Source organism: Stenella coeruleoalba (assembly GCF_951394435.1).
Source record: "Stenella coeruleoalba genome assembly, chromosome: 17".
NCBI classification, from domain to species: Eukaryota; Metazoa; Chordata; class Mammalia; order Artiodactyla; family Delphinidae; genus Stenella; species Stenella coeruleoalba.
The window spans coordinates 36590103-36616476 of record NC_137163.1 but is presented as its reverse complement, the minus strand read 5'-3'; the positions used below and the strand labels follow the sequence as shown (position 1 = coordinate 36616476).

The following is a 26374-nucleotide window of genomic DNA, read 5'->3' as shown; positions in this document are numbered from 1 at the left end:
GTTGACATTTGGACAAATTATTCAGCATTGTACACCCCTGGAGAGTTATACTTGAGTTTATGCTAGTGATTGGAATTAATTTCTTAGTAAAAACATTATAGATGAAACACATTTTAAAATAGTTTATTTTCCTATTTTAAGCTTTGATTAGTATAATAGGAAATTAACTTAAAAAACTATATATGTGTTAGTAAAATTGAGTAAGCCCATATTTGATTTATATTATTTCAAATTATTATAGACGCACAATGAAGAAAAGACTTATTTTCTAAATAAAATTAGTGTGGATGGTAGGTTAAATGAAGGGGCCTTTTAGAGTTATAGGTATGAATCTGTTAAAAATAATATTGTATGAGAATGTAATGAAATGAAATTTAAAAGTTAGAAATCTGAGGTTTATTCAGAAATCATTATAAAAAAACAATATTGCTTAATTTCTTGATAAGAAGGCATGTGTAGTTTGTAAAGTTCAATTAAATTCTAACATTTGTTGATTTTTATTTTACTCGTCAGTGCACTGTAAAGCATTGCAAGATATTTATATAATTTCCACAAAAGCTACTTAGAAAATGAGATTTATAATGATTGTGACTCTTTTGATAATAGTTATAGTATACTTCCTTAACATGTCTTTGTGATCATTTTTAATTATAGAGACTTTTTTTGATGCACAGGTGACCAAGTTGTTGTGTTAGGTAGGGTAAAATCACCTTGATGTCCAGTCTGAATTAGTTTAATATATTGATATTTCACTTAGTAAATATGCTATTTACTCTGAGAGACATATCTGTGTCAGTCATACCCACCTTTAGATCCTGTAGATTTGAACTGTTTTCTTTTTCTTTTTTGGACTTGAGACACAGAATTTGATTCATGACACATTATCACTAGTGGTCCAGGTCTGACTTGTTTATTTAGCTAGTTTTGTCCACTCTAGGCTAATCTAATAAATACTTGTGGACCCAGCATACGGCTGAAGAATGAAAACCTTACCAGTAACTTACATTTAACTATGTGCTCCTCTCCTTTTGCATATTTTTGTTTATCCTCTGTGGGCCTCACCTGTAAACTAGGGCAAGACTTGCTACATAGTTCTTTTATTCTTTGATTGTGTATGCTTTCTCTGCTCATTGTGTTAATAATAAGTCTTGCAAAAAGCTTCTTCACCCTAAAGAGAGTAGTAAATTTATTTTTAAAGTACTAATTTATTCTGGCCTTTGTGCCACCTAGAAAGTAAACTTTCAAAATCTTTTGACCTAATAAATGTAACCATTTGTAAGGCTCTTTATAGAAGTGATACTTGTTATTCATAAAAACAAACAAACTTTAAAAAATCTTTTGAACCTAAACCAAAACTGTAAGTACCATTCAAAACTTGAGATAAAAAACTAAGCTTTTTGTTAATGTATTGGGTTGGCCAAAAAGTTCATTTGGTTTTAAGTAAAAACACTTTTCATTTTCACCCGGAACTTTATTGAACAGTGTATTCATTAACTGGACAAACTCTTTGGCCAGCACAACATGTGCTTTTTTTTTTTTTTTTTTTTGGTACGTGGACCCCTCACCGCTACGGCCTCTCCCATTGTGGAGCACAGGCCCCGGACGCGCAGGCCCAGCAGCCATGGCTCACGGGCCCAGCTGCTCCACGGCATGCTCCGGATCCTGCCGGACCGGGGCACGAACCTGCGTCCCCTGCATCGGCAGGCGGGCCCTCAACCACTGCACCACCAGGGATGCCCACAATATGTGCTTTTAAATACTGGTTAGTGCTCGGAGTTACAGAGCAATCTTGCCGTCCTCTTTCCTTGCATGTTTTGATGCAGTGGAAATTGGTTATTGAAAGTTTTGCTGAGGCTATTAACAATATTTACATGGCCTTTTATTTATTTTCTTAACGCTTTAATTCTCTTATCTGAGACTGGATTAATCTGGTTGACTGCTGCTGTGGCTTGAGTATGTCCCTCCAAAATTCATATGTTGAAGCCCTAACCCCCAGAGATGATGGTATTAGGAAGTGGGGCCTTGGGAAGATGCTTGTCATGAGAGTGGAGGCCTCATGAATGAGATTAGTGCCTTTTATTTGTTTTTTAAATTTTTAAATAAATTTATTTTATTTATTTATTTTTGGCTGTGTTGGGTCTTCGTTGCTGCACGCGGGCTTTCGCTAGTTGTGGAGGGGGGACTACTCTTTGTTGCGGTGTGCGGTCTTCTCATTGCGGTGGCTTCTCTTGTAGTGGAGCACGGGCTCTAGGCGCTCGGGCTTCTGTAGTTGTGGCACATGGGCTCAGTAGTGCCTTTTAAAAGAGGCTCCAGAGAGATCCCTAACCCCTTCTGCCAAGTGAGGATGCAATGAAAAGGCACTGGCTGTGAACCAGACAAAGGGCCCTCGCCAGACCAGGTTGGCACCTTGACCTTGGACTTCCTAGCCTCCAGAACTATGAGAAATAAATTTCTGTTGTTTATTAGCTACCCAGTCTGTGGTGTTTTGTTATAGCAGCCCAAATGGCCTAAAACAACTACCTTTTCACACATTGAGTAAGGGCTCAGAATTGCTGACTTAGGTTGTGGAATTTATTGTACTATTATTGATTCTCTCACTTGCACTACTACAGGTTAGTGATGGTGGTGATGATACTAGCAGATAGCATAGTTTAGGTTCTGTCTGTAGATTCCTTCTATGAAAAATGAGACTTAGAGTTCCCTATAAATTATGAGTAGTGTCTTTACTTCCCCTAGGGAATCCTTTTATATTGGGTGCATAAATATTTACAAATGTTACATCCTCTTGTTGGATTGACCCCTTTATCATTATGTAATGCCCTTCTTTTTTTCTTACTACCATCTTTCTTTCAAAGTCTATTTTGTCTGATATAAGTATAGCTACCCCAGCTTTCTTTTAAATGTTTCTATTTGAATGGAATATCTTTTTCCATCCTTTCACTTTCAGTCTGTGTTCTTGTATCTGAAGTGAGTCTCTGGTAGGCAACATATAGTTAGGTCTTGTTTTTTATCCTTTCACCACTCTATTTCTTGTGATTGGAGAATGTAGTCCATTTACATTTGAAGTATTTATTGATAGGTAGGTACTTAATGCCATTTTGTTAACTGTTTTCTGGCTGTTTTGTAGTTCCTTTCTTCTTTCTCTCTTCATTTGTGATTTGATGACTGTCTTAGTGGTAAGCTTAGAATCCTTCCTTTATCTTTTGCATATCTGCTGTAGGTTTTTGCTTTGTGGTTACCATGATGCTTATATATAACAGCATATGTTTATAACAGCCTATTTTAAGTTGATAACAACATGTGTTTGAATGCATTCTAAAGCTCTACATTTTTATCCTCCACAATGTGTTATGTTTTTGATGTCACATTTTACATCTTTTTATCTTGTGTATCCCTCAACTAATTATTGTAGTTATAGTTCTTTTTACTGCTTTTGTCTTTTAACCTTCACACATCATAGCTTTATAAGTAATTAATCTACTGCATTTACTGTATATTTACTTTTACCAGTGAGATTTATATTTACTTTCATATGTATTTTTCTTTTTAAAATTTAATTATTTTTAATTGAAGTATAATTAACTTATTATATTACTTTCAGGTGGGCAACATAGTGATTCTATATTTTTGTATATTACAGAATGATCACAGGGTGAGTCTAGTTACTGTCACCATACAAATTGTTACAGTATTACTGCCTATGTTCCCTAGGCTGTACATTATATCCCCTTGATTTATTTATTTTATTACTGGAAATTTGTACCTCTTAATCTGCCTCACCTTCATTCTTTCTCCCACACCCTTCCCCTCTGGCAGTCACCTGCTTGTTCTCTGTATCTATGCGTCTGTTTCAATTTTGTTATATTTGTTAATTTGTTTTGTTTTTGAATTCCACATATAAGTGAAACCATATGGTATTTGTTTCTCTGATTTATTCATTTAGCATAATGCCCTCTAGGTCCATCCATGGTGTTGCATGTGGCAGGATTTCATTCTTTTTTATGGCTGAGTACTATTTCATTTTGTGTATGTGTGTATATACTACATTTTCTCCATTCATTTATTGATGGACACTTAGGTTGCTTCCATATTTTGGTTGTAAATAATGCTGCAATGAACATAGTGGTGCATATATCCTTTCAAATTAGTGTTTTGTTTTCTTTGGAAAAGTGGGATTCCTGGATCATATGGTAGTTTAATTTTTTGAGGAACTTCCTTATTTTCCATTGTGGCTGTACCAACTAACATTCCCAGCAACTGTACATGAGGGTTCCCTTTTCTCCACATCCTTACCAACTCATGTTATTTGTTGTCTTTTTGATAATAGCCGTTCTGACAGGTGTGAGGTGATATCTCATTGTGGTTTTGATAACTTCATTCCCCTGATGATTAATGATGTTGAACATTCCTTCATGTGTCTGTTGGCAATCTTTATATCTTCTTTGGAAAAATGTCTGTTCAGGTCCTCTGCCTATTTTTTTAATTGGGTTTGTTGTTTTTGATATTGCATTACATAAATTCTTTGTATGTTTTGGGTATTAACCCTTTATCGGATATATTGTTTGCAAATACAGTTGTTTGGCTGCCTTTTCGTTTTGTTTTTGTGTTTCATCATGCGTAGTTTTGTGAAACCACCGCCACCATGATCGAGATATAAAAGTATATCACCATAACAAGGCTTCCTTGTGCTACTCCTTTTAACTGTACTATCACTTTCCCTACCTCCTGATCCCTGGTAACCACTAACCTGTCCTCATTTTATATAATTTTATTTCAAAAATAACAAATATAAATGGAATCATACAGTATGTAATATTTTGAGCACAGATTTTTTCACTTAATATAAATCCCTCGAAGTTCAGCCAAGTTGGTATGTGTATCAATGGTTTGTTCCTTTTCATTACTGAGTAGTATTCTACTGTATGGATATATATATATATATATATATATATATATTTTTTTTTTTTTTGGTGATACGCGGGCCTCTCACTGCTGTGGCCTCTCCTGTCGTGGAGCACAGGCTCCGGATGTGCAGGCTCAGTGGCCATGGCTCATGGGCCCAGCCGCTCCATGGCATGTGGGATCCTCCTGGACCGGGGCACGAACCCGCATCACCTGCATCAGTAGGCGGACTCTCAACCACTGCGCCAGCAGGGAAGCCCTGTATGGATATATTTATACCATGGATTGTTTAACCATTCACCCATTGACCAACCTTTTGGTAGTTTCTAGGTTTTGGTATTACAAATAAAGCTACTGTGAACATTTATGTACAAATTTCTATGCCTACATAAGTTTTTATTTTTCTTGGATAAATGCCCAAGGATGCTATTGTTGGGTCCTATGGTAATTTCATTTTTATTTTTAAAAATGATTGCTAAACTAATTTCCAGAGTGGCTATACCCACTATTCATTCCTATGAGCAGTGTATGAGTGATCCAGTTTTTTTTGTATCATCACTAGCGTTTGGTATTGTCACTATTTTTAATTTTAGCCATTCTGATAAATATGTAGTGATGTCTCATTGTGGTTTTAATTGGCATTTTCCATATGGATAATGATGTTGAACACCTTTTCATATGCTTATTTGCCACATGTATTAGTGAAATATCTGTTCTTGTCTTATGCTCATTTTCTGATTTTGAGAGTACTTTATATATTCTAGACATAAGCTCTGTCTGTCAGATATGTGGTTCACAAATAGCTTCAATTTGTAATTTGTCTTTTCATGCTCTTACCAAGGCCTTTTACAGAGTGAAAGGTTTCTGTTTTGATTAGGTCCAGTTTATTAATTTTTCCTTTTATGCATTGTGGTTTCAGTGTCAGATCTAAGAATTCTTTGCCTAGCCAAAGATCATAAAGTTCTTATGTGTTTTTTCCTAAAAGTTTTATAGTTTTACATTTAAATCTGTGATCCATTTTGAGTTAATTTTAATATAAGGTATGAGGTTTAGTTTGAAATTCATCTTTTTGCCTGTGGATGTTCACTTGTTTCAGTACCATTTGTTGAAAAGATTGCACCTCCTCCATTGAATTGCTTTTGCATTTTGTCAAAAATCAGTTGGGCATGTTTATGTGAGTCTGTTTCTAGGTTCCCTATTCTGTCCCTTTGATTAATGTATCTATCCTTGTGTCAATATCACACTGTCTTGATTACTGTAGCTATATAGTAAGGCTTAGTTAGCATTGGGAAGAGTGCATCCTCCTACTTTATTCTTCTTCAAAATTGTTTCTGGCTATTTGAAATAGTCTTCTTTCCAGGTAAATTTTAGAATAAGGTTGTTTAGAAAAACCTTGCTAGGATTTGCCAGAAATTGCCTTAAACGTGTAGGTCAGTTTGGGGAGAATTGACATCTTTACCATATTGTCTTCCAATCCATGAGCACAGTGTGTCTCTCCAATTATTTAGATTTTCTTTGATTTCTTTCATCAGCATTATGTTTTTCCAGCATGTAGATCCTATATATGTTTTATTAGATTTATACCTAAATATTTTATTTTCTTTGGAGCATTTATAAATGTTATTGTGGTTTTGATTTTGGTTTCCAGTTATTCATTGTTATGCAATTGATTTTTGTGTATTGATCTTGTGTTCTGCAACTTTGTTTCATTTGTTAATTACAGGAGGTTTTTTTAGTAGATTTCTTGGGATTTCTTATCTAGATAATCATGTCATCTACAGGTAGAGAGAGTTTTGTTTGTTTCCAATCTATATGCTCTTCCATCCCTTTTAAATTTACAAGTTAATATTTATACCTCTTCACTGAATCTGGCTCCATGATGCCATTGTAAACACTTTGGCAGAGGTCATTAGGAACATCATTTTTGCAAAATCCAGTGGACACTTTTCATTTATCTTTTTCAATCCTCACCCAGTTACATGTGATGGTTCTTTTTCTGTCTCTCTGGCACCCTTTCTCTGGCTCCTCTTGTGACTTCATTTCTGCTACCCATCCCAGATTTTTTTTTTTTTTTGCCAGATTTTTAATTGGAGTTTCCCAGGCTTTCATTACTTTAGTCCTTGTCTCTCCTTGGGTAATTTTATTCCTAGTGGATTTAGTTATCACTATATGCTATTTATTCATAAAATGCTATTTTAGGGTCCAGTCGCTTTTTTTTGCCCCTGAGCTCCAACACCAAGAGCAAAATGGACCTTCACTTATGTGTCTCATAGAATGTTCCAAACTGAATTTATCTTAAACCTCAAATCTGTTCCTCCTTATATATTTCCTATTTCAGTGAAAAGTTCCACTTTTTACCTTTAATCCAAACTAGAAACCCTGACAACATGCTTAACTTTCATCCAACTCTGGATTCTACTGTTACATTATCTCTTGAATATTTCTTTTCAGTCTTCATTGGTACTTCTCTCCAAACCTTTTTTTTTACACTGCCTCTGGGCATGATATTTCTAAAATGTAAACTGGATTGGTACTACCGTGCTTAAAATTTCTTAATGGCTACCGTCCTTTTGCTTTCACAGTTCTTCTCAATTTTTTCAGCCTGACCTCTGGAATCACTTGCTTTTCTCTCATATTTCAGCTACCCTGAATCATTTGTAGTTCCTCAGACTCACACTGTCTTGATTGCTATAGCATCTATATAAATATAGTAAGCAGTTCATTCATGGACATGGGTAATAGATGAGAATGATTTTCCTGAGCACTATTTTCATTATCTTATCAATAAAGTCTAGATGCTCAATTTCCATTAATATATTGGTAAACTAGAATATCCTTTACTTCAAGCTTAGTATAAGCAATTTTTAAAAATGTCTTTTGTCCTTATAAAAATCCATAGAAAAATTCAGTTCTTCATTATTTATACAGTTATCCGCTTGGATGAATTGCACAAAATTTATGTGTTGCCTCTGGCTTTCCCATACTCTCTAGAGAACTTTGAATAAGTTTAATATTCACATAAACAAATTTGTTGATAGAGGCAAATCTACCAAAAAAATTCAATTAAGGTAATCAGAAATTAAATACAAATACTTTCAGTTTTCTATTGCATTTCTCAGGAAAAAAATTCCAGAAAATTCCAGAAAGCAAATCTTGAATTTGCCCTGCACCAGCAACTTTGTTTACATAGCATTTACATTGTATTAGGTATGATAAATAATCCAGATGATTTAAAGTGTATGGGAGGATGTGTGAGTAGGTCATATGCAAATACTACACCATTTTATATAAGGGACTTGAATATCTACGTAGTTTGTTATCCACAGGGGTCCTAGAAGCAATGCCCCATGGATATTGAGGAACGACTATATCAGGGTATATAATTTTTCAGTATTAGAAATATGAATTTTTTAGTAGTAGAAATTTGATTGTAGTAACTGTTTGGCGCACGGTGCTTTTTCAATTTTCAGGATTTTATCTTTAGGGTAAATCTCCAGAAGTAGAATTCCTGGGTCAAAGGATATTATTTAAAAGCTTGTTTTTGGAACAGATATTGCCAAATTGCTTTACAGAGGGTTTTATTAGTTAGCTCTTCCATCAGCTGATTGGAAGTGTACATTTTACCAAATCCTTATGAACAATGTGTATCATATTAAAGGAAAAAAGCATTTTTGAGATTTGATGATGTGAACAGTGTTGGTTTGTTGTTTTAATTTTTATTTGTCTGATGACTATGGAAGTTGAACATTGCCTGTGTATTTTAGTTATTTCCCTTTTTTGTGAGGTGTTTTGTGTCCCTTATTGTTTTCTCATTAGGGTTTTGGTGATTTTCTTAATTTTTTTCACCTCTTTTAGTATTAGCTCTTTTTTGGGGATTTATTTATGATCTTCCCCATTTGTTTTGTACATCTGGCTTTCTTTTTTTACTTTCAACATATATGAACATGTTTAGATTGACACATTTGTTTTCTTTTCACTCTGATATTTTTCCATTGCTTTTAAATAGTTGGATTTCTTTCACTGTCTTATTTTATGTTTTCTATATTTCTCTCCTTTTTAATGCAACTTTCCTTTTTTCTTTATTATTTGGATTGATTGTGCTTTTTAGATTCAGTTTTGTGTATTCCATTGGTTTTAAAGTTATACTTCTATTTTTGTCCTTTTAGTAGTGATTACTGTGAAATTTTTACTATGTATACCTAAACTTTAAATTGTTGTTATACTAATTTTACTCCTTCCTGTTAATCAGTTTTGAGGATCTCAGAAGGCTTTAACTTATTATCTTCTTTCCATCTTATATGCTGTTATTATCCAGAATTTTAGTTTCATTTTACTTTTATACCTCCCAAATTAACTGCTGTTGTTATTATTCTTTGTGTAATGAATACTTCTTTGATCTTATTTGCCTGTTTATCAGTTTTCTTGGTTTGCTGTTTTTAGCATCTCACTTCTTTCTGGGTTTAATTTCCACCTTTATGAAGTACTCTAAAAGATATTACAAGAGATTCTCTTAGTGGTAAACAGTCAATTTTCATTGTCTAAAAAAATCTTTATTGTAGTCTCTCTCATTGGTAGTTTATTTGGTTGCATCAGGTTGGTGGATATTTTCTCCCAGTGCTTTGAAAATATTAACTCCACTATTGAATTGGTTCTGTTTTTGCTGTTGAGATTTTTATATATTAGTGGTGTTACCATTTTATTGTAAAACGTGTCTTTTTTTTTTCCTTAGTTGTAGTTAAGATCTTCTTTTTCAAATGTCTTTGCTGTTCTTCTGTTTCATGATCATGACTCTAGGAGTGAATTTCTTTTTTGTTATCTTTTTTAAGATTTATTGTGTTTCCTATATCTATGGATTTATGTTTTTGATAAATTCTGAAAAATCTTTACCTCTTTGAATATTAATTCTGTCTTATTCTATTTTTGCCTTCTGAAACTTGTTTTACACACGTTACAACTTCTCAGTCTGTCCTTCGTATCCCTAATCTTTTCATATTTATCTTGTTGTCTCTCTGTGCTACACTGTGGGTAGTGAGACTCAAATCTGAGTCTCTCAGATCATAAACTTATGTGCAATTCATAAGAGGGTTTGAAGTTTACTGTACTCCAGTGGTTCTCAAAGTGTGATCTGAAGACCGCTAGGTCATGATTTACTTTTTTCATCATCATTCTCTTATGAATGTAGAGTGGAATTTTCCAGAGGCTACCTGATGTATGACACTGTGGTAGATTGAAGGCAGAAGTAAATATGAGAATCCAACTGTTTTCTATTAGGCCAGATTTTTTAAAATGTAAAATAAAATAATTCCATTATTTTTACCAGTTTTCTTTCTGTTTTGGAAAATATAGCTATTTTTCATAAAAAGCAAAAACTTAAAGTTTTATAATTTGTTTATAATTATGTTAATGTGATGGATTTCTTATTTTTAAAAGCATATATTTAAACTTTTTTCTCCTTTTTTATTTCTCCTATGGTAAATATGGGTAGATGTAACCCATTTATACAAAAGGTCATTGGCACTCTCAGTAATTTTTAAGAGGGTGAAATGTCTTGAAATCAGAAACTTTGAGGACCCTTGTGTAGAGAGTTGAGAGTAGGGAGCCACTGAATTATTTTAAGCTAGCAAGCAACTTGATTGAGTTTGTAATTTAGGAAGTTGACAGGCTTTTCAAAGTTGAGGAATAGATTGGAGGAGGTGATTTCAGATAATTAGTTAAGCTCATTTTGCCATATTCTAGGAGAAAAGTGATGGGGCCTAGATGGAACTAAGTCATTGGCTGGGTGATAACTAAAATTATCATTTTAGTATATTTTCCTTTATTTGCAGGAAGCGTTGAAAAGTTCATTCAGCAAATCGTTATCAAGTGCCATAGTACTGTACTAAATACTGAGGATATAGTGGTTAATGGGAGGACAAAACCTTTCTCCTCTCTTGAATGTTTTAAGGAAAAAATGTTATATCATGAGTAGCTTATGATTTTAATTTTAGCATAGAAATGTTGTCTTGTAGTCTTAGAACCACCAGATGGTAAAATACTTCGCTTTAGAGTTAGGTTTGTTTTTGAGCTGAAATAACTTGAGTAATTTAAAAACATTATTGAAAAGGAAATAAAAAACCGAAAACCAGGAACCATCCACAAATAACTTGTGGATGAATGAAGATGAAGATAAATGTGTTTCAAACTGTATTCTATGCCTTAAAAATTCAGGAACAGAAGAAATCATGGTTTCTTGAACTTCTACCTTTGTCTAAAGCCTCCTAATCAGAAGTAGTAGAAAGAACACTCTTTTTAGTTAAGCTGTTTTGGAAAATAGCTATGTGTTATAAAGATCGAGTTCTTAAAATATATATATTTAAACTGTAGAATCTTTTATTATGTCACGTATAAGCTTGAAATTTGTGCCACATGAAAACCAAACTTGGCGTAAGGTGGATTTTTTGGTTTGACCATTTTTTTTAACATTAAGGAAGTTTTAATTCTTGTTTGCCATTCTGAATGTTTTTGGGGGGTTCTGTTGTATTTGTTTTATCCTTGGGAAGACTTTTCTTTTTTCAGCTGTAAGAGGTATTTTTATTCTCTCACAGGTCTTCTAATTTAGGAAGAAGAAAAATTGGGATTGAGATAAGAAAGGAAGGCTTTTAGTTTCAGGAAGGACTTTCTAAGAATGTTATGAATGAATGAAAATATGAGGTTGTAATAGAAGTGCCAGTACAACCTTAATTATAGTGTTCAATGCTGTGGACACTATAATTTATATGTCTGAATGCTGGGGGGAAGAAAAAAGCAGGTTTGAGACTTTGCAACTTGCTGATAGTTTCAAGCTCTTTTTCCCCCTGTTAGCATTAAGTCATCTCAATGTGTTATCTGGAAGTAAAGATAATGAAGAACACAGACTGCAGCTTCTAGTTTTTTATTTCTGCTCACAAGGTCTATAGGTTCTATAGTTCACAAGGTCTATAGGTTCCCTTTTAATCCATAAAATGCAATGGTTCTCTGATTTTTGTTTTGATTATTAGGTGCTGCTAATTTTCTTTTTTCTTGAATTGGTTCATTTTTGCCTTGATTTTCTTTTTGAAACTTCGGATATCTTATCTTTAGAAACTGTACCGAGCCTATATCTGATCTTAGTTTTCTAGTCAGGTTATAATTGGGTTTTACTAGTCTGAATAACAATTTCTGCCTATTAATTGTAGTGTTTTAGATTATTCACATTTTATGAAATTTTCTGTATGTTCAGGTTTAAGTCTAATTTTTTGTTTGTTTACTATTTGTCCCATTTAATTTTTCTTCCTTTTTTCTTTTTTCCTGCCTTTTTTTTTAATTAGTTGAGTATATTTTAGCATTCCATTTTATTTTCATTATTGGCCTTTTGCTATAACTCTTCATTTTCTTATTTTGTGGTTGTTCTAGGGTTGGCAGTATGCATGCTTAACTTATCATTGTCTACTTTCGAATAATAATATACTACTTAATGGATAATTTAAGTATTCTCCTTTAGTATGCTTACAACAGTATGATTCTCTTTATACCCTGTCATCATTTGTGCCAGTGTTGTTATAACTCTTATATATATGTTACGGACCCCAGGACTACATCATCATCATCATTGTCTTCATCATCATCATAGTTATGATTGCTTTGAACAATTAATTGATTTTTAAGAAATTAAAAAACAAAAAGTGTCTGTTCTATTTACCCACATAGTTATTTCCGGACTTCTCATTCCTGTATTCAGATCAAAGATTTTAATCTAGCAGCATTTTACTTCAGCTTAAAGAACTTCTAAAAATAGTTTTTTAGTGCATTTCATATCTACAGACTCTTTCAGCTTTTGTTTGTTTGAAAAAGTCTTTGCTACTTTCTTTGCTTAAAAACTCTGACTTCTGGATTTAACCTTTGGGGTTATTTCTGCTTATCTGCTTATGGTTGGGCTTTTCTAATAGCAGCTGTGTCTACTTTGTTTTCAAAAGAGAATAATAGCAATACTTGGAATGAGAGAAAGATGGCCAGCAGTTAGAAGATGAAAAGATCTTAGTAAGAGCAATATAAATAGCTTAAAGTAATTGCTTCTTCTATGAACTCTTTAAACACTTTGTTAACAAACTCTCTAATATTATTTGTCAAAAAATTTTGAACTTTATTTTTCTTATTTGTTAAATGAGAATAACAATATCTTATAGGATGTTTGTGATGATTATGAACAATGAATATAAAGCTCTTGCATTGCTATACCCGTAATAATTAATTACTCTCAATATTATTTTACAGCTGACGTCTTGTTTGCTTTTAAAAATACTCCTTTATAAATAATAAATATTCTGAAGTCAAGGACTCTTTCTTTTCCCACTGTTAACAACTTTTATCTCCTGTGCACTGTGCAGAGTATCCTGAATATAGCAGGTGCTTTCTTTCTTTTGACCCTTTACCGCCTTCGTTCTACTTTATTATTTCCAGGCTCTTTTTTTTCATGTCTAGACCTAATGGAGTCTTTTCCTGTCTCATGTTACACAACATCCACTTATTCATTAACTCACTGTAATATGGCTTCTTCCCTTACCACTCTAATTGAACTATTCTTTCAAAGTTCTGTAGTCATCTGTTAGTAGTCCTAGGAAATCTTAATTTTTGGCTTTCCAGTTTAAGATGATTGTAAATACTATAATAGTCATAGTTGCCATCTTATTGGTGAAAAATTAAATTTGCCCACATTGTCCAAAAATAAATTAATTTTAAGGAGTGAATCTTGTTTGGTGTTGATGGTTATTTTGTACATCTGCATACACAGAGGTACTGATGATGATCAGCACTCCTTAGTTGTTGAACTATTCCTGAAGACTAGGCTCGCACCTCCAACATTGTTGCACTGTTTAGCTCAGGCATGTTTTACTGTTTGCCTCAACTTGTCCAAATATAAACTTCCCTCCAAGTTAGAGCTCATTCTCAGCTTTAGTTATCTTATTTAGTAGAACCATTATTTACCTCTGAATTGCATTTGTTTTATAAGGAAGATAGGAATTATCATTGTTGACTATAAGTAAAATGTTTCTAATATTTACAGTGCAAATGCAATGCCAAGAAAAAGGGGGAAAATGTTATTTAGGGTCCTATTAAGTAGTTCAGATTAACAGAGGATTTTCCAGTGCATCAAAGAAAATCCAGTAAGAGATTGGATATACCTTTAAGAAACAAAATATTATTATTCTTTTCTTATTTTTGAATGAGACAAACTTTAAACTGTTAAAGAGTATGTTTTCTGAAAAATAAGTTTATTTTATATATAAATTTTAATTTCTTAATAGATAAGAATATATTGTTGTCTTATAACAGTTAAAGTATTTAGATCTTTCCTTAACTATTGTTTAAAGTATCTGTGAATATGAATGGATACTCAAGTATAGAATAGATGTTAGGGGATTTCAACTACAAAATAAACAAGTGTTCTTATTTAAACAGAGATATAGTAAGCATCATGGCTCTTGAGGTTTTTTTCCTTTTTTTTTAAAACAGCACACTCATACTATCGCTCTACAGCCAAAGTCCCCTTCATAGCTAAAGTGAAATGAATCATTATAATCTGAATACTTAGCTATTACTAAATTTTAAAATTCTTACTATTGTTCTAGTTCTAATTTAATTCTTTTAACTTTTACTTCAGTTACTTAAAATCTCAGTTGGCTTCATTAGTATTATTGAGATGTATTCATAGTACTATTGAGAAAATTCTACTGTGTTTTACTGAAAATTTACCTTGAAATGTATTGTTTTCTTCTTATGTACTGAATGCTCCTGGGTTTCTCTGTTTTTGGATTTATATATGATTAGAAGATGTTTCTAGTTTTTTCCCCACACTTATGTATCTTTTTCCCCAAGTTAGTTTTAGATCTTATTTTCTTAATCATGTTGGCCAATTTTTTTTTTTTTTTTTTTTTGCGGTACGCGGGCCTCTCACTGTTGTGGCTTCTCCCATTGCGGAGCACAGGCTCCGGACGCGCAGGCTCAGTGGCCATGGCTCACGGGCCCAGCAGCTCCGCGGCATGTGGGATCTTCCCGGACCGGGGCACGAACCTGTGTCCCTTGAATCGGCAGGCGGACTCCCAACCACTGCGCCACCAGGGAAGCCCCACATTTAACTTTTACTTTTGCATATGTTTAGAATGTGCTGTTTTGATTTTTTTTTTTTTCCGGAAATGTTATATTTTTCTTTTCCTTGGGTCTGTTGAATCTTCTTCAGCCTATTTTCTTACTGAAAATTACTTCCCTTTCTTATTAAAGCTTTATTGTTTCATTAGAAATTAAAGGGGTAACATTAGAAATGTCTTGTCTTCTTGGCAGTACTATAGCCAAGCAAAAATTTTATGCTTTTCCCCCTGGGCTATTTTATAAGATTCCCTCGTAATTTAGATATATTTGTGGTATGATGTTTTTTGCCTTATAAAACAATGAAAACACTGGGTTACAGAGCAATTTCAGGTTGAGTAATTGTTTATCCTGTACGTTTTTATTAAGGCAAATGTTTTAAAGCGGGAGTCATGAAACTATGGCCCATGGGCCTACTGCCTGTTTTTATAAGTAAGGGTATTTTGAAACACAGCTAAGTATTGTCTGTGGCTGTTTTATTTTATTTATTTTTTATGGAAATATAGTTGACATACAACATTATGTTAGTTCTAGGTGTACTACACAGTGATTTGATAATTGTATACATTAGGAAATGATCATCACTATAAGTTTAGTGTTAATCTGTCCCCATACAAAGTTATTACAGAACTACTCACCATATTCTTTATGATGCATATTACATCCCCATGGCTTATTTATTTTATAACTGAGGGTTTGTACCTCTTAATCCCCTTCACCTATTTTGCCTGACCCCTCACCTTCCTCCCCTTTGGCAACCACCCATTTGTTCTCAGTATCTATGAGTCTGTTTAGGTTTTGTTTTGTTTTTTTAGATTCCACATATAAGTGGGATCATGTGGTATTTGTTTTCTTTGTCTGACTTATTTCACTTGTGTCATACAGTCTAGATCCATCCATGTGATTGCAAGTGGCAAGATTTCATTTTTTATGGCTGAGTAATATTCCACTGTGCGTGTGTGTGTACACACACACACACACTCACACACACCACATTTGCTTTATCCATTCATCTATCGATAGACATTTAGGTTGCTTCCATATCTTGGCTATTGTGAATAATGCTCCAGTTAATATTGGAGTGCATATATCTTTTCAAATTAGTGTTTTTGTTTTCTTCAGGCAAATACTCAGTATTGAAATTGCTAGATTATATGGTAGTTTTATTTTTGATTTTTTATTATTATTATTTTTTTGTGGTACGGGGCCTCTCACTGTTGTGGCCTCTCCCGTTGTGGAGCAAGGCTCCGGACGTGCAGGCTCAGCGGCCATGGCTCATGGGCCTAGCCGCTTGGCGGCATGTGGGATCTTCCCGGACCGGGGCACAAACCCGTGTCCCCTGCATTGGCAGGCGGACTCTCAACCACTGGCGCCACCAGGGAAGCCCCAACCTCCCTCTTTTTTTGTTTGCAGGGCCTAGTCTTTTCAAACCGTGTCCTTTGTGATGTTTTCCTGACTACTGTAGCTCACTGTGATCTCTCCCGTCTCAGAATATATGGTGCTTAGTACTCTATGTTTAGTTGGCCTTCTCTCATCTGGAGGCAATAGAGCAATGTAGGTAAGATTGTGCCATTTAGTAGTAGTGTGATTTTGACCCATTTAATCTCTTTATGCCTCGTGTCCTCATCTTTAAATGGGGATCTTCTTTTATAGGGAATAGTGTCTACTTCATAGAGTTGTTTAGAGAATTAAGAGATGTGAATGTAGTGTCAGTAGTACATGACCCATTGTAAGTGCCATAAAAAAATTGTTTTTTTTCTGTGTGTCTCTTTTCCTCTCTGCCTGCCATTCTTCTTTCTTCCCTTTCTCTCTGCTTTCCTGTCTTTCATCAGTAATAATGCTAGGGGCTTTTCTATCAGATGTATCTGGGCATTCATCCCAGCTCTTTTACTTCATATCTTTTTGACCTTAGAACCTCTTAAGCCCTAATTTCCTCCTCCTCCTTAAAGTTCTGGCACATATAAATGCTCAATAAATTTCACTGTTTTTTTTGTGTGTGTGACATATGTAATAGCTGACTAACTTGAATTGCTCTTAACCTTTTTATGCATATAAGTATTGTTCCTCAAGTAGGTAAAGTAAAGCTACCAGAATATGGGTACTATCTATCTGTATTCCCTATTTTCTCTCAAAATGCCTGACACATACTTTTTTTTTTAAAAAAAAATCAGGTGTTCCTTGAGGGAAGTTATACATATAAGAAAACAAAGTGCAGTTTTATTAATCGGTTCACACACCCAGTCACCCCCAGTGAATTTTGGTAAATATTAGATGGTAGAATGTGGCTTAGGCCAGAATGCCTCTGTATATACTTTTGTTCTCTCATTCCTTAATTTCTGCCCATTTCACCTTCCAGATCTAAGGGTGGGTCTAACCACTTCAATCCAGTGGTTTAAAAACAGGGAAGGATAGGTTGGCAATATGATATATACCTACTGATACGAAGGAAAGGGATGTCATAGGCAATAATGAAGAGCAAATTTTTTCTAACATGTGATGCTATTATATAACCAGCATAGTTTGATTGTTCTCTGGCTGGGCAGTATCCTGGGTTAGGTGGCTAGCTGTGGGTGTGAAAAGAAGGCAGAGGAGAGATGGCTAGTGATTGCATCATCTGGGAAACATGGCTCTGGTCCTGTTACTGAGTAACATGGATCTCAGGGATAGAAGAGTGGCTCCATCACACAGGTGTTTACAGTTAGTATAGTGATCTCTTTCATTATTAAAATGTAGCCTAATACATCTTATTATATGTTAAGCTTTGGCCTGTCAGGTTAACTATTCCTGCATTTGGGAGGTTCAAGTAAAAGAATGCAAGGGAGTATAAACTCTCTTTTCTTCTTCCCCAGCCTATCGCAGTCCCTTATCCTCACTCTTATGGGAGAGAAGATGGAAGCAGCCTCCTCTGTGGGCTTAAGCTGATGTGTGAAGAGGTCGGGGGCATACACTCCTTTACTGGAGTTGCTTGGCATTTTTTTTTTATGGCTAAAATTAAGTTTATTAATATTGCTGTCAGGGTAGAGGGGTTCCAGAGATTCCCATTTTTACCACAAAAGGTAGTGTTTTGTTTTTTCTGGCTCACTCTCCAGTTGTACCTCTGCGTTGCTGACTTGACTTGGCTCTCTGACTCTCCGAAGTAGAGTTACCTTTAGAGATTCTTTATTGCATCTATTGCCGTTATACCTGCTTCTGGAGGGGATAGAGGTGAATGTCTCTAAGGGCTTTGTAGCGGTTCATTTCCAAGGCCCTCACACTCTGTTCAGGAGCTTTTGGTGACCAGAACTTCCAGGTGAACCTTAGTCCTTCTCTGCTTGCCAAGTTTGGTGCCACAAGGCTGAAGAGCATAAGGCACATCACTTCTCTGTCTTTCGTTTTCTCCTTCTTCAACTCTTTCTTTTAACCTTTGTTTTTAAACAAGGACTTCGAACGATTCAGTCACCTGTTTTAAGTTTTGTCCTCAATCTTATTCATACTATTGTGAATCTGGGAGTTGATGGTTTTCCAGTTTTAATTGACTAGCCCTGTGAGGGCTCAGGTGAAAAGTATGTAACATGATCCCATGATCAGTCATTATGAAAGTAATGGGTCTGTTTACATACAGTGTTTGCCATGTTTTCACTCTGTTAGGAACTTTTGTAAGGAAATGACATTCTTGCTTGTTTCATGAGGAGCAAAGGGCAGTATTTTCAGAAATAGCTATGTGGTCCCCAAGAGACAACATTCTTTTGCCATGAAATCTACTTACCAGACATTTTGGAAAAATTGCATCCTAAATCAGAAAGATATAACTGTAATGTGTTTGGGGTTAAAAATTATCTCAAAACATTTTAACTGGTATTTTTGAGAACAGAGTTACTTTTATTAGAAATTAGAGGCTTTCAATGAATTAAAATGTGTAATAGTCCAAAGTGATGCATACTGGTTAAAAGCAGATGATGAACTCAAACTAATAGTGGAAGTAATTCCAGTTTTAATAGTAAATATTATAATTGTTATTTTGCTTTATTTTTTTAAATTTAATTCAGTTGGGGCAGGATTTGAATGGAAGCTCACTTAATTGATGCAATTAAAATGTAATTGAAATGAAAACAAGTCAAAATTATCAAAAGGATTATTTTCTAATTATAATACATATGCAACCATAATTTCCTAACCAGAATTAAGAAAGAAATGTTTGCACATTTGGTAATGTTTGTTTCATAGTACATATTCCTATGGGTACCATGATTAATGCCCATTTTTAAGGCACACTGAAATTTCAAGTTTATTAAAATTTTTGTTTAAGCAAATGAAGTTATTTAGTTTGTTTTTCTTTTAAGTGAAAAAATGTAGTTTGTAGGGAACTTTATTCAGTTCTTTTTTTAAACTATTTGAAAACTCATATTTAGTCTATGCATTTTACCCATTTTTGCTGCTAATAACTTTTTAAAAATAAAATAACTTGTTCTTTCTTTTGCTTTAAAATGTTTGTCATTTCGTGTATGCCAGATTTATTGGACTGCAGTAGTTTTAGTGCATTTTGGCTGGAATGTTTATTATGACATCACTATAATCTATATACAGTATGTGATTTCAGATGGTTTCAGTGTTAAATATTTTCATAATTATGCTAGTTTTGGCAGTTCACTTGGAACTTTTTCACATCTCTTTAATGAATATGTTTTACTTCTGGGCTTTTGAGACAACCATATGTTTCAAAAATTAATAGTGTGCTTTTAATGTTAACATTGTGCAGAAGTGTATGACTACAGACATTTTTAAGGATCTAAGTTGAACTAAAAGTAATTACAGTAAGGTCTTATTCACAGTAGTAGTCTTTTAGTATTTGGAGACTATAACATCCCCCAAAATAACAGAAGATGTCATTATAAAGATTGAATAGTGAAGCTGTTTTGTGGAATGAAATGCTGTGAAGTTTTTTATTAACTTAAACGTAAGTTCGTGCAAAAATTTCCTTTATTGTTTGTTACAGTAAATTTTTAACTTTTTGTTGTAATGAAGTTTCAAACAGAAATTTTTTCTTTTGCTAATATATCACACTAGCATCTGAAGCCATGCTATATTGTAAAAGATTCATCTTTTATTATTGTATAATCCTCTTAGTGTGGTAGTGAATAAGAATTTTTGTGTCTTAAAGGAGGGCCTATCATTGTTCTTATTTGCCTCTAGTACCCTATTAGAATGGTAAATTTAGTGGGTATCCTTTTTGTTCTTGAAATTTTCTCTTCAAATATATAAAAGAAACTAAATTTATCACGATTCTTTTAAGCATTATGAAATAGTTTTATTATTGATTAATGAATTGATGGTGCACAGTACACCATCTGTTTCCCTTTGTGTTGGAGAGATGTTTGATCTCTGCCTCCTCATATGCATCTCTCATTCAAGCAGAATGTGCTCTTTTATCCCCCCAAAAGGAATAAGATGATGTCAGATGCTTTTACCTCATTCTACTACCTCATCTGTTTCCTCCTTGTAATATCCGTCTTATTGAAAGAGCAATCTATGTTTATTTTTTCCATTTTAACTTGTTATTCACCCTTTGAACTACTCTTTTACTTCTTCCACTCCTGTCCCTCTACTGCAATTACTAAATGTCCTTTTTTTTTCCTTTGGTTATTGGCACCCTCCTCCTAATTACCAAATTAAGTGTTAACGTCTCTGTGGTTCTTAATGTGACCTCATTTTTATTGAACTAGTACATGCCTTTAGCTTCTGGTATTGTTCTTCCATCTTAAACATTGTATACTGTGGCTTTTTTTGACTAATCATTATCCTTGCATGTGCTGTTTATAGGTTTCCCTATTTAGCCTCCAATCTTAACCTAAAACATTTCTACACTCAGTTTTAACGGCCTCATCTCTCTAGTTCTTCCAAATAGAATGACTCTTTGTGTTCCTATTACTTGAAAACAAACAAAAAAGTACTCTTGTAGACTGGTTATATATGTTTTAAATAGATTCTGAAATCTTTGCGAACAGATATTATATCTAATTTGCTTTTGTAAATCCAGCAATTAACACATAAAAGCATTATATAAATGTTTGTTGAATCAAGTCAGGAAAAGAGTACTCATTTGCATTGTATAGGTTTCAAAAATATGTATGATTTTTTTGAAGTTTTTATGTTATCCATATCAAAACCCAGTTAAACCTTGTATCTAATCTGAACAATATTCAATTCAGTGAACAGTGTTAAATAGGATGCCAAGATTTCTGAGGATGATTAAGATTAATCATTAAAGGTGATTAAAAAGCTTGGAGTCTTAATTTAACTCACAAAATAGTAAGGGTCTTAACATATAAACAAATAGGGGAATATTAAGACCCTTTCCATTTATTTTGCATTTTCAAATGGAAAATGTTTAAAAGCTTCCTTTGAATTGTCTTCTTTTGCTAAAACCATATATAAGATTTTTTTTGACATTATCAAGTGGTGTCTTTTGATACCAACTAAAGAAATAGACAATTTATGATTTTAAACTACTACTTACTTTTAAAATGGTGTTTAAGAATGCAAATTATGAAAAATTTTGGTTACATAGATTTTTAGAGCTAAAAAAAAACCCTGAAGAGTCTATTTTATCACATTTTAGTAACTTGCATACATTCAGCAAAACTTTTTAAAATTCTTGAATGGTGACTGATACTTTTCTTTCTTCAAAATAAAAATAGGATGACCATGAAAGCTGTGGTTCTAATTCTACCAACCGTAGTACTACTGAGAACACAAAGTCATCAGTAAAACCCAGAAGAATTCAGCAGGCTGCTCCCACAGATCCTGATTTGCCACCAGGTAACTTCTTTTTTATTTTTAATTTTGGTTTATTTTTGGCTGCGTTGGGTCTTCGTTGCTGTGGGTGCGCTTCTCATCGCTGTGGCTTCTCTTGTTGTGGAGCAGGCTCTAGGTGCATGGGTTTCAGTAGTTGCAGCACGTGGGCTCAGTAGTTGTGTCACGCAGGCTTCAGTAATTGTGGTGCACAGGCTTAGTTGCTCCATGGCTTGTGGGATCTTCCTGGACCAGGGCTCGAACCCCTGTCCCCTACATTGGCAGGCGGATTCTTAACCACTGCACCACAAGGGAAGTCCCACCACCAGGTAACTTCTAAGGGTATTGATAAAACCAAAATTTTGATTGTTATTAATCATTGTTGTAACCCTTTGTAGAATATATGTTTTCCATATTTTTTAGTGTCATAAAATATTTAAAATATATGTAAATTTGCTGCATGACATCAGAACAGATTGAAAGATGTTTGTGAGGGCTCTGGACTCATTCAAATTTTGATGCTCTTTTGTCCTAGGTTTATTCCTTAAGTTTCTTTCTTTCTTTTTTTTTTCTATTTACTCCTTTAAGATTAAAAGGTGGATGACTGAATGACAGTTACTTGAATATATTTTTGTCTTAAAATTTACTCATCTGTAAGTATAGGAATCACTGATCTAAACAACAAAATAACACAGATCATTTCAGACAGCTTCCAGTCTCCAGATTAAAAGCTTCATCACTTCAATTATATATATAATTCCTTTCATTTATTTTCTCATAGATTCTAATCATCTCTTGAGGATGATTAAAGGACAAATCCCAATAATTAATACATTGTTCTTACTTTGCTGCTGTTTGTCCCTATGCACGTGATCATATATCAGGACCCCTTCCCTTAAATTTTTCCTAGATTAAAGGTCAGGAATCAAATACATCTTCATGGAACACTAGTGCACATTTGATGTTTTTAACAGCGTTTCACATTAAATAAAAAGGAGACATATTGTTCTGGGTAAGATAAGTACTCATTACATCATTAAGTTAAACAATAATCTTATCATTGTATAAAAAGTTCCCAGAAATTTAAGTTAGCTCTGTACTGCTTGAAATGTTTGTATAATAGTTATAGTCTTTTCCATGTGGCGATTTTGCAGAGCAAAGTGTCAGTGCAGGTGTTTCATTCTTTTTCTGTTTTTTTTTTTAATGTTTGTTTATTTCTTCATTACACTCACGATCTTATAGTTATTTGTTGTCATCAGGGAAACAGAAAGAGGGATGGAAGTCAGCTCTTCTTGGGGACTCAGGACTTTCTTCCTTAGTTGTATTAGTTCCAATACCTAAAAGGTGGATCCCAATCCTGTTTTCACTCACAGAGAACTCTGAAAACAGGCCAGTTTATCTGATGCAAAATCAACACCTGAGGAGACCCAAATCTTTTTTTTACATTTTAAGATGATAACTGGGATTTTTTTTTTTTTTTTTTTGCGGTACGCGGGCTTCCCACTGCCGTGGCCTCTTACGTTGCAGAGCACAGGCTCCGGACGCGCAGGCCCGGCGGCCATGGCTCACGGGACCAGCCGCTCTGCGGCACATGGGATCCTCCCAGACCGGGGCACGAACCCACGTCCCCTGCATCGGCAGGCGGACTCTCAACCACTGCACCACCAGGGAAGCCCATAAGTGGGATTTTTTTAAAAAAAATTTTATTGGAGTATAGTTGCTTTCTTACATCCTCTCCAAGCAAAGACTTGCCTCTGACTCCTACTTATAGTCTCTTTGTTCCTCTTGCTTCTTGATAAACAAAGGAAACTGAAATTTTTATTTATCTGGAGGAGTAGTGGCTTACAAATAACAGTTCCTTGATAAATGTTTAATGAAGGAAAAAAAAACAATGATTGTTACATGTCAGCTCTGTGGCCAAAGTGCATTGATGCCTTTTTACAGTTAGTAGTTATCTGTCCTTCTCTTTCATTTATCAATTACTTCTTTTTTTTGAGGTATAGCTGACATTGGTATACACTTGTTTTCTGCCCCAAAGCTTTGTAAGCTGGTTTCAACCTAAGTTCAACCCAATTTCAAAGCTATTAATTTTTGACAGTCTTCTGGCACCATCTACTTTACTTGTAAGAGGTTGCCATTAGGTACATCATTTCATAGCCGCCCTCCCTCAAATATAGTTTCTAAATTACATTTGAATTGAACATATTTAACTGGTGTTATAGTGATGTTAATGCTGATGCTTTGTGTTCTTAGGAACTTTACCTAACAGATCTCAGTATTCTCTCTGGCCTTAGAATAAATAGATTAATTGCTACGGCTGGAGAAGGTGCCAGAAGAAGTTATTTTACTTCTGAATGTTTCTAATTCTTAGAGTAGTTATGATGGTTAAAGAGCTTTCTAAATTCTTTTCGTAATTATTAACTCCTTGGGAGAAGTCCCTGGTGAATCTAATTAAACTGTAAATTAACCTATAGCTTATTCTTATTTATAAAATGGGCAACCCCTTTACCCCTCCAAATTTCTGACTACATATCCCCTTAAAACTTCCTAAGCCAGCTCATTGTATACAACTCTCTCCATCAATATCCTGGCAAAGAATAAGCAGTTTTAGGTTTAACTGTTGAGTCTTATTACATTTTTTTTTTCTTTTAAGAACTTGTTTAAGAAAAATTTAAAGCTTTTGTCAGTTGTTGATTTCACAGATTAAAAATCTTCTGTGGGCTAACTTGCATGTCCTCAAAACAGGTCCCAGACTTTTAATGATTCTTTAGAGACTGTATTGGAATTTATACTGATATTCAGGATTGGGAGAACTGACCTATTTTTAGGAGCATAAAACATAAAAATAAACGTAACATAAAACATCCTATATTTAGTGGCATAAAACAGAGCTGTGTTCTACTAAACTACTTGAGGTAGCTTTTGGATTAACAGGTGCTTTTCTGCCTTACCTGACAGGACTCATATCCTCTTTTATGCTGTGACAAATATCACAGTTAAAGGAGTTGCTTTAGGAAGTAACTGAACTTGTTGGACAATTACTGGAAGGCAGAGCAGCTAAACTTAATATTGCCAAAGGAAAAAAAAAAGATAATTTGACAGTCCAGTTGGATAATGGTAAATCCTTTTATTTCAAGATTAACTCATATGGTTATTTGAGGACTCATTTCTGGCAATGTTATCTTACCTGGAAAGAACCTATATTAAGGTTCTTTCATGGTAGAGATGAATTCCTGTTCTCAAAATTTTCTAGGGCAAAGTTACTTCTTCCAGCATCTGTGGTTATAATTTTGGAGTTCAAACATTTACGTAGACTCAGAGATGCTTTTTGAGAAAAGTTTTGGTGTTGAGAATAGTTGTTTGTTTTATATCTTGAAGGATGGGCACCCCTCTAATAGGAAAGAAACACAAGTCAATATCTCGTATTTTCTTTGCAATTTCTGGTCTTGTTACCTGGAACAGTCTTTTTCAGATTATGCATCCTGACCAGTGAGTGCATTGTGAAAGCAATTTAGTGGGTCATGGCAAGCATTTAAAAAATACGTAGCATAGAATAGAAAACCACATGGTGTGGGGAATGCAGTAAAGGTTAATCATATTGCAAGAAACTTATGCGTATATGTGTGCTTTGCTTGGTTATGATGTAATATTTCTTACTGGGAGAGAGGTCAGAAGAGTTTGAATCTGACTGATTTGAGCCATACACATTTTCTTTCAGTTAATGATATATAGGCCAGAACCTTCAATTACTTTTAATAGTTTTGAATTGTGGGCTTAGGATACTCAGTAAGATATGTTGACAATTCCTATTTAGAGAGAAAGTTTAAGGATGTTTCATTTATTTCTTTCTTCATTCATGCTTTCCTCAGTATTCTCTGTACTTTATCTAGCTTAGAAGTGAGATTACTTCTACATACAGCTACATACCTGGATTATTTAGTCCTGTGCTCTCTGAAGTGTACAACCTTTGGTTTTGTTGAAGGTCATTGTAAGAAGCCAGCCTTCTGTGGGCTGCTTCTGCATTTTCTCTAAAATGGCTTTAAGGGTATTGTGCTTTAATTTATTCAGGACCTCTTAATTAACGGGTATGTTTTTTCTTGTTAAATATTTTTTCATTAAAGTTTTTTTCTACTTATTTTCTAGGAAGCTCAGATAAATTTTGTGTTCTAGTGCATAGCTTCCTCTTTCTTGATTTTGTCATGTAATTGTCTCTTCCCTTTTTTTCTCCTTACCCTTTTACTCAGAATACATGTATTGGGGTGGCCAAAAAGTTCCTTCGGTTTTAAAGCAAAAATAAAAGACACATTTTTCATTTTCACCAAGTACTTTATTGACCAACGTATTCACAGTTTTGTTCCACTACGTTCTGCCATTTTCCAGGCCACTTCATAATTCCATCTTTCCAAAACTTTTCATCTTTTTAAGCAAAGAACAGTCTTCTAGGGAATTGCAATTTTTTCCATTAAGAGAATTTTATAAAGCCCGAAATGAATGGAAATCCGAAGGTGCAATGTCTGGTGAATATGGCGGATGAATCAGAACTTCCCAGCCAAGCTGTAACAGTTTT

At 34.2% G+C, this 26374-nt stretch overlaps 1 protein-coding gene across 16 annotated transcripts in view; it reads left to right on the top strand.

Moving 5' to 3' along the window:
• The window catches only part of VPS13B (vacuolar protein sorting 13 homolog B), a 795728-nt gene that overhangs the window by 17634 nt on the left and 751720 nt on the right, over window positions 1–26374 (top strand). For all 16 annotated transcript variants that reach the window (XR_013824628.1, XR_013824629.1, XM_079901966.1 and 13 more), the window contains exon 4: window positions 21714–21834. Coding sequence is in view for 14 of the 16 variants with exons in the window: in XM_079901966.1 (XP_079758092.1) it covers window positions 21714–21834 (121 nt within the window). In the remaining 2 variants the exon portion in view is untranslated. The remainder of the gene's footprint in view (window positions 1–21713; window positions 21835–26374) is intronic.